This window comes from Condylura cristata, unplaced genomic scaffold, assembly GCF_000260355.1.
Source record: "Condylura cristata isolate star-nosed mole 26May11 unplaced genomic scaffold, ConCri1.0 scaffold00011, whole genome shotgun sequence".
Taxonomy (NCBI): Eukaryota; Metazoa; Chordata; class Mammalia; order Eulipotyphla; family Talpidae; genus Condylura; species Condylura cristata.
In genome coordinates this window covers 18,790,890-18,799,812 of record NW_004567112.1, presented here as the reverse complement: position 1 = coordinate 18,799,812, position 8,923 = coordinate 18,790,890, and the positions used below count along the sequence as shown (strand labels likewise).

At 39.6% G+C, this 8,923-nt stretch overlaps 1 protein-coding gene across 1 annotated transcript in view; it reads right to left on the bottom strand.

The window, feature by feature from the left end:
* Positions 1-3,740: 3,740 nt before the first annotated feature.
* LOC101636824 (cytochrome c oxidase assembly protein COX15 homolog) overlaps positions 3,741-8,923 on the bottom strand; it is an 11,129-nt gene continuing 5,946 nt past the window's right edge. Inside the window, exons 5-9 of the mRNA XM_004680546.2 lie at positions 8,696-8,863; positions 6,773-6,854; positions 6,163-6,317; positions 5,229-5,342; positions 3,741-4,284 (exon numbers count right to left, since the gene is read on the bottom strand). Of these exons, the coding sequence (XP_004680603.1) occupies positions 4,153-4,284; positions 5,229-5,342; positions 6,163-6,317; positions 6,773-6,854; positions 8,696-8,863 (651 nt within the window). The 3' untranslated portion in view covers positions 3,741-4,152. The remainder of the gene's footprint in view (positions 4,285-5,228; positions 5,343-6,162; positions 6,318-6,772; positions 6,855-8,695; positions 8,864-8,923) is intronic.

The window sequence follows — 8,923 nt, the reverse complement described above, 5'->3', positions numbered from 1 at the left end:
ACACACACACACACACACACACACACAAATGTTCATTGACAGAATCTGCCTGAATGGTTTTTCATAAAGTTGGCTGCAACTTATGCTCAATCTTTACAATTGCTGCTGTTGCTAATTCATTTGTGATTGTTTGCTCCCATTTAGGAATAAAGTATGAAATACTTTGTTAAAAATAGTGCAAAGTCGGCACTATAGTATCTATTTCCCTTCTGTATTTAATATTTAATGATTTTAGAAGTCTCTTTTAAACAATTTGCTTAATTTTGTACAATTTTCTTAACCGCAGCATCCAATGTGTTCATGTGATGGTTACAATCTAAGTTATTTAAGACACAAATGCCTAGCACAGTAGAGCTACCTCATTAAGGGTATCGGTTGTAATTCTTGGACCATTCCCAGACCTATTTATTGAAGAGTATGCTTTCTTCTTGCTATCCTTAAGCTTCTTCCCACACTAATTCAGAACTAGTGTTGAATTTCCCTTTTTGCTACAGTCCAGTATGTGATATAACTGCAGCGGGAATTAAGAATTAAGCAGGGGATGTTGCAAATTCTCCCAAATTGGCCTCTTCAGTGATACTAGCCTGAAGTCCTGTTACTTTCAGGCCTGCCTTGAGGGCCATATGCTTTTCACAGACCTGTGAAGGTTTTGTTGGTGTTAGGAAAAAAAGTTTTTGAAGTTAGTTTAAACAGGCATTTCCTGCTTGTCGTATTATTTCTCAGCCTGTCAGTATTGAGATGAAGGCACCTGTTGACCATTTTGTGTCTCTGGAAGTTTGAATTTGGAAGAGTGAGTCTTCACTCAGACTATAAGGGCTTTCTACTTTTAAAATTTATTCAATCAGTGCTTGCCATTTTTATAAAAATCAAAGTTGGGAAAAAAGTCTGAATCACAGGACATTATAGTTATGGACGCATGCCTTTAGGCAACTGAGTCACGTGCTCCTGTCCTTCTTTAGTGCAGCAACTCACACACTGCACTGGCCTCCCACCCCGCCACCATGCCTTTTCCGTGTGAGCTGCTCTGATACTTCCCTGAGCAGCCTTCGGACAGAGCACCTACCGTTAGGACTGCTAGTGGTGAAGGCTCTGTCTGCTGTTAGCGTCCTAAAAGCCTTTCTCGGTAAGCCAGGATCTAAACAAATATTTTGATTTCTGGTATTTCTGTCAGTATATTGTGTCTAAAATTCTAATGCCACAATGAGAATTTAATTGAAGCACAAGTCTTGTCTCCATTATTTTTGCCACAAGCAGTGGATTCTGCAGTGTGTTGAAAGGCACCTTTTTATTATGATCCACACCCAAATACTCCCTTCTCACTTTAATAAAAACAAAGGCTTCCTGTATTGCACCACTTCTGTTTTTGCAGTGTTTCACATTAAATAACTTTGCTGAAGTTCTTAAAATGTCACTGATAAACACCATTAAGTCTGATGAGAAAAATGTGGGATGCACATTATAAAGGGGTGCGCTCTCCTTCCTGCAGGGTCATGGGTTTGTGTGCTATCAAGGCCAATATAGAGCCTGCCACTCATCCCAGGGCTAGAAGGACTGCTGCCCATAAACTGGCCACCTTAGTACCTTGGTCATCAGTGGTGGTCTTTGCAGCCAACATTACTTTAGACATTAGGTGAACATTACCCTTCCACAGCGGACAGCATACATCAGTGGAAAAGACAAAAAAGTTCTGGGTTGATAAAGAAAGCTAGGTGTTTTATTTTCTTTGATGTTTAAAAAACAACGGACAGATTATGGAAAGACCTTTAAGGTACAGTCACTTCATCTTACAGGTATGTGATGACTTAATCTTAAGGCATTGCCTGGGACATCAATCTAGACACTTTCACACAATATTTGGTATGTTTCTGGTGCTGGGAATAATGCAAACGAAAATAATTTGGATAAATTTTCCCATTCAGCAGGAGCTGATAGGCATAATAGTTATATTGCTAATGCAACCAGCTCTGTTATCTTTATTCATCATCTACAATAAAAGAAAAATGAAGCAAAACATTTGAAACTTGAACTTCCTCTATTCATTCATTGTCATTCTTTTGGCGGGACTGTAAAAGCCTTCAAGCTTTAGACTGGATTACAGTGCCCTCTGCTGACTTAGTTACTAAGGACAAACTTAGTTTGGGGATCAGGACAGGATGGTATGGGAACTGTCCCTGTGACTGAGATTATGTTTAAGAATTCTACCTACAAGAGGTGGATAATCTGATGACATACTCATAGGATCCATACAGCAGATCTAATGAGATAGAATGGGGTAGAATTTTGGAGGAAATGGGAATAAGCTGGTTAAAACTTTCTAAATTAACTAGATTATTAGGGCATAGACCAGTGGTCCCCAAACTTGTCAAATTAAGAACTATTATTATATGATCCACCTTTGTAGATTTACATAACAAAAACAAAAACACTAAAAAGATATATGTACCACTATTTTCACTATAGCATTTTTAAAAAATATATTAAAAGATGTATTTATTTATGCTTACAGAACTGGAGTAGAGGCCAGAAGTGTGGTGGGTGAGAGGGTTCACCAGAGACAGAGTGGGGAGCAGAACAGGCAGATCAACAGAAATGCACTGCTGAGGGGAGCAGCGGTGGGTCAGGAGAGGTCTGCCATGCCATGTGGGTCAGCTCTCTGCCAGGGGATCGAACTCATGCTGCAGTGGCTTTGGAGAGCTTCACATTGCAGTGCATTAACCCACTGGCACCACCAGGGAGGCCCTCACTGTAGCATTTTTTTTACAGTAGTTTTGAGGTGTGGAAACAATCTAAATATTTGTTGATAAATACTGGGGAAATCTGTGATGTGGTGTATACACAACATGGAATACCACTGAACCATGAAAAAGACTGAAATCTTGCCATTTGCAACTACACAGAAGGATCTTGAGAGTATAATGCTAGGTGAAATAAGTGAGACATATTGAGTGATTTCATTTTTATGTAAACTAAAAAGCAAAACAAGCAGCAAAACAAAACTAAAAACACAAAGACAGAAAAGCAGACTGATGGTAATCAGAGAGGAAATGGATAGAATAGGTGAAGAGGATCAAGAAAGTACAAACTTTCACTTACAAAATAAACAAGTCAAGAAGTAACTTGCAGCAGGAGCAGGGTGATCAGTAACATGATGCTGCAAATGTAAAAGCTGCTTAGGTAGTAAATAATTTTATTGTGATGATCATTTTACAATGTATACAAATGTGGAATCTTTGTGACACACACTTGTAACATTCCATGCCAATTATACTTACAAAAAACTTAAAAAGTTGAATGAAGCTTTGTGAAATATCAATAGAGACCAAAGTCACATAAAATCACTTAATTGTTTAAATATGAGTAAGTGTCCATGTACCACACAATCACGACCATATACATATATATAATCTATAAAGCCATAGGCACCCCTTCTAGGAGCCAATTTATACACTCTATTCCATTCATCTTAACTAATGATGTAACAGCACTATCAAAAGAGAAACCAGGTTAGTGCTTGATGAATCCAAGTAGCTGCCTCCTTTTTTAAGTATTCATCAACATTTGGCTGTGTTCAGATATTAAGCTTGTCGAAATCTGCCCTTTACCACTACTGAAAATGAGAATAGAAAACAAGAGTTATGTCTACGGCCATACCACCCTGAACGCGCCCGATCTCGTCTGATCTCGGAAGCTAAGCAGGGTCGGGCCTGGTTAGTACTTGGATGGGAGAAAACAAGAGTTATTTCTTCCTGAGGACTATCTGATTACTTTACTGTGTATCAATTTTTTTCTTTGAGTATTTACCCGACAGAAATTAAAAGGATAGACAATTTCTACTTAGGCAGAATCATGACTCAAGGGTACAGAGATTATGCCTGCAGAACAAGCTTGCCAATATGAAAAAACCTAAGACAGCCTAGTAAGCAGCAACAAACAGCAGACATTTCTTTCTCTACAGTAAAACTGATTTTCAACATGAAAATTGCTATACTTACATGACATTCTTATGTAGTGACTGTCTCAAAATCAGGCAAAGAATTTTAAATAACAATTTTGGAAACCACAAGGTCATCCTCTTAGAAAAGTCCCAATTCTAGTGCTCTCTGATGAGCTCTCAAAAGCAGTTTCAGTTCTAGAAAGTTGATCCTCTTGGAATTATTTTGGGACTCTTCGGAGTTCACTCATGAGCCAAAGGGCACCACTGAGCAGCGCCAAGGAGCCCGACTGGTGAGTGGCAGCCAAAGGCGTAGGGACGTACATAAGCAGAGTGCTAATGCCCAGGCCCACCTATTACAAAGGAAAGAAATGGTAAATAAAGTAGAAACCACAAAGTCCGAGCTCGAATGACTGGGCATGGATAACCAGATACACAAGCCTCTGCATTCTCCCATCAGAGCATTAAAATTTTAAATGAAAAATTCACAAGCATACTTATAACAAAGAAAATTCAAACAAAATGAAATTTTCTCATTTCTTTTACCTATACCATGTCCGTTCCCCAAAGGTCGCCACTGTTAATCAGTTTCTACATGCTTGTTATCTTGTGTTTTGTTCTGTCTCTTGCTTTTTTTTTTTCTTAGTGCGTGTCTTGATATTTTACTATTTTAAACTGCTGCCCCTATTCCACAGTATATATGTACCATAGCTATTTAACAGCCTAGTTTGTTTTCAGCTTCTCCCTACACAGTAATTCTGCAATGAATTTTCTTGTCCATTGCTCTTGGGCATTAGAGCATCTGTAGGGCAAGCACTAAGAAATCAATTTGCTGGGTCTGGTGATTATACATCTAATGTTTTAAAAGACACTAAACTGCCCTCTGGGGGGAAACCAGTATCAACCACGTTCTTGCCAAGACAACATGAAGATGACCATTTCTGGATCCCCACGTTCACTTTAGTAGACCCATGCCAATACTTGACAATCTTTTTTTCCAATTTGAGAGACACAAAATGGCAAGCATTGTTTTAAGTTGCTTTTCTGAATGAGGCCAGTTTTTCGAATTAGTTGCCATTCATCATTCCTCTGGTGAAATTAAGTATTGATAGCTTTGATTTTCTGATTGCTAAACTTAATCCATTATAAAATTTGAAAATATTTTCTCCAAGGAACTCCAGGGGTGCAACTGGTTAGTGCACAGTACTTACATGAAAGTACTTTCTCCTAGTTTATCACCTTTCCTTTTTCACTTTATTTTGGGAACATCCTCATATCAAAAAGAAATGGTCCATACCTGTGTATATGCCAGAGCTAGCAGAGTTGCTGCTGCTATCTTGGTCCTTCGAGGAAGGGGAACCCTCCGGGAGAGGAAATAGAGCGCGGTGATGGCGGTAACTGAAGTGATTCCCTGCAAGGAGGAAAGTCTCATGAAATGCCAGGGAGAAAGCCTCACCTTTCTCGGTTCCACTCGCTTTCTGTCTCTCTCTCCCAGAGGCAATGAGAAACCACTACACACACTCATGTCCTGGCAGAGAAGCCCCCTGCAGGTCTCCTCTGAATAACCCACCCTGTCTCCTCATGCTTCTGCTTGCAGACTAAATGTCTGTGTCCCAGTCTCTAACATTCTGCACATAACACTTAACCACTATTCTATCTTTAATGACTTTATCCACCTTAGAATCTGGGTATTTCCTAGTCAATGACCTTAATTTTTAAATTATTCTTTGCATCTTTCCCTCTAATTCTGTATTTGTGAAGTGGGGCTGACCCAGCATGAGAGAGATATTACTTTCCTGTGTGCAGAGGGAGGTAGCGGTGTTGCCATTTAGTGTTAAAAATGATGAATTCTTATTTTCACTTTTATCTGTTCAGAATGAGGGTCTGAGACCGACAGGGCCCCCTTCCCCTACCCACAGTGTCCAGAGGCATGTTTCTTCTATCATATGTCTGTACCTATTTCACTTCTTTTCCTTTCCAGAGTTGCCCATGATGACAATTCCAACCAGACTTTACTTATTTCAAAATGTGTGGAGGTGGGGAATTTGGATGCAGAGGGTGTGGGTAATTAGGATAAAGCATCAGAGCAGGGAACTGGACTAAACCTTTTCTAAAAAGAAAAGAAAATGTCCACTCTACCCTGTCACTGTTGCATCAGGGCTTCACTGATACCCCAGCTCCCGTGAGAGGCCCCTTGTGCTTACTGATGGGTAACCACCAGACAGGCTTACCAGAACCCGGTGATCAAACTGCACCATGGTGGGATTCTCAAAAACATTCTTCAGAATAGGGGAGAAGGTGAAGAGATCGTCTGGGATCCAAGATTCTCCCATCTTGGGGAAGGAGTTGTAAACAAGTCCAGCATCTAGCCCTGCCACAAAAGCCCCTATATTCCAATATAAACAGAAATGAGAGAAAGGCCAGATTAACAATTAGTTCTGATACAGTAAAAGCTTTTTTGTATGAGTAAGACAAAAGACAAAAAATAAAAACATCTACAATCGGTGTTCTCAAACAGGGAATATGTATCACAATCATTGTAAACTAGAAAAACAAATGCATAGATGACATAATATACACAGGAAATTCAAGACTCTACCAAAAAAAAAAAATCCTACTAGATATAATAAACACAGTAAAATGGCAGGATGAAAGTCAATATACAAAAGTCTGGTGCATGTCTATATGAAAATAATGAATTAGAGGAAAGAGAAGTTAAATGCCCATCAGCACAAGGGGCAAGTGTGAGAGGCAATATGAAGGTGTGAGGGAAAAGGGCAAAGCACTAGGTGAGAGACCCTGCGAGAACAAAGCAGGCCGTCTCCGATGGCAGCAGCCTACCCGAGAGAGCAGTGAGGAACACGAGGCCTGTTGTTCCATGAGCAAATCGTCTCAACCACAGAAGCTGGCGGGTTTCAGGCAACTAAAAAAGAAAAGAAAATCACGGAGGTCAATTGTACTGTGAGGACCTATGAGAGAAAGCCAAAATCTTAACATGAAACCCAAGTGACAGTTACAGGCCAGATTTTCTCTGACGCCTAGACCAGGTTCAGAACTCTCAGTAGATATTCTACACTGACAGGGTCATGTTTTATTTCTACAGTTACCAGCCCCCCTGTTACCATTTAGGTTTAGTAAGGCAGGATTTGTCATCTGTTTGGCTCTCTGCAGTAACCCTAGACTAGCACCTGCGCGTAGGTATTCGATATACACCTGCTCAATAGCAGAGTGATTTGCATGACTCAAATGGAAATTGCTTACCATGGTTGAAATAATATGCATTAAGATACAGATCTGGGCCTTCATGTTGTATGTGATATGTAGTGCTTAGCAAATATACTCAAGATCAAAAGTGCACCTGGATTCAAGAATCCTGTATTTAGTATTTTGGGGAATGTTTAAATTTGGCTGCTTTTATTGTATCTAAATTCTGGTACTAATTTGGATCTGGATCAACAGATATTAAGAACTTTATAAACAGTTAAACCTGTAAATACAGGTAATTCCTGTAAAAATACAGGAATTAAATCAGAATGCTGTCCTCAAATAGTTCACACTCTATTATGTGAAGAGTGAGACATCATTACTAAGATACTGCAGAGCAGTATATCGGCACTGTCCACAGAATGCTCTATAGTGATGGAAACATTCTATTATCTATGCTTCTAGAATATGGCTAATAAGGACCTGACATATAGCTAGTGCAACTGAAAAGTAAACAATTTTTATTTAAAAATTAATTTTATTAACAAAATTTAAATAGCTACATTGCAACTGGTAGATACTTTATTAAAAAGCATAGTACCATATTGTTATTTCAAATTCTATCTGTAATTAATGGAACACTGAGAAATGGACAAAAATAAAAATATTAAGCAAACCACTTCAGCAGAGAGAACACTGGAGAAATGTGTGGGTCTCTGTATAAGTGGGTGAAGGTGTGGGTGTGTATGTAGGGTTGGGTGGGGAAGGCAGATGACAGGAGTTGAAGACAAAGAATGAGTTGTCAGGAAGAACAGCTACAGATGCAGGCAATTCATTTCAGAAGTTAGGCTCTGAAAGGCCAGAGAAGAGGAATTACTACAATGTGGATTACTGCTATCAATGTTTCTACCCACCAAAGGTTATAGTGTTCTGAAAATTTCTATTATTAGTATTGACAGTCTATAAAAATAACTCATGCCTTGTATTTAAACCAAATTAAAAAAAAATGTAAAAGCTAGCATAGAGAAAATACTTCTAGACAAGATCATGAAAGTCTACTGAATTGTAAGACCTAATCAATGGTGAGTCCTCATCTAAAGAGAAAGCAACCCAATATGGCCCTTGTACGTAGGGCCTTTGATCAAGAAGTGGCTTTCATTTTGACCTGCCTCCCCACCCCCGGAACCCTCCTGTGAGAGCCGGCAGTAAAGTGGTCTGGTCGCAGCACACCCTCGTGCTGGGACTCACCCCACTTTCCCAGAATTCAATTTTTACCTCTGTCAATCAGCAGTGCTGACAAAATACTTGGTTCCCATAGTAATTTCCTGTGAATTAGCTGCTCCAGCCCAAAATACATGTTACTTTACAGTTGCAAAGTATTCAACACCCCAAAGTTCAGTGTTTCTCTAAACTTCGATTATACCTAGTTTCAGGTCCATTGATAAGATATTACCAAGGAACAAGAGCATTTGATAAAACTTCTGCTAGAACCAGAGTTTCCATTTATCTGACCTTGTCAACATCTGTGCAGATGTGGTAACAATACAGATTGACTTTTACCTTGTGCTGAGGGAGCAGCAGTGAGAGTGAGGTCCACAAACTGGAGCAATAAAGAACAAGGGCTGACCCCAGGTGAGCAGCAAGGCGGTACTGACTGACCCGAGGGATGTCGTGGGAGTCTGGTTTTTCTTCTAACCCACTTTTCACCATATACCATCCTAACAGACCCTAGGAAAAAAGAGAAGAGACAAATAAAAACTAGTTGAGGGCCCTCCCTGGTGGCGCAGC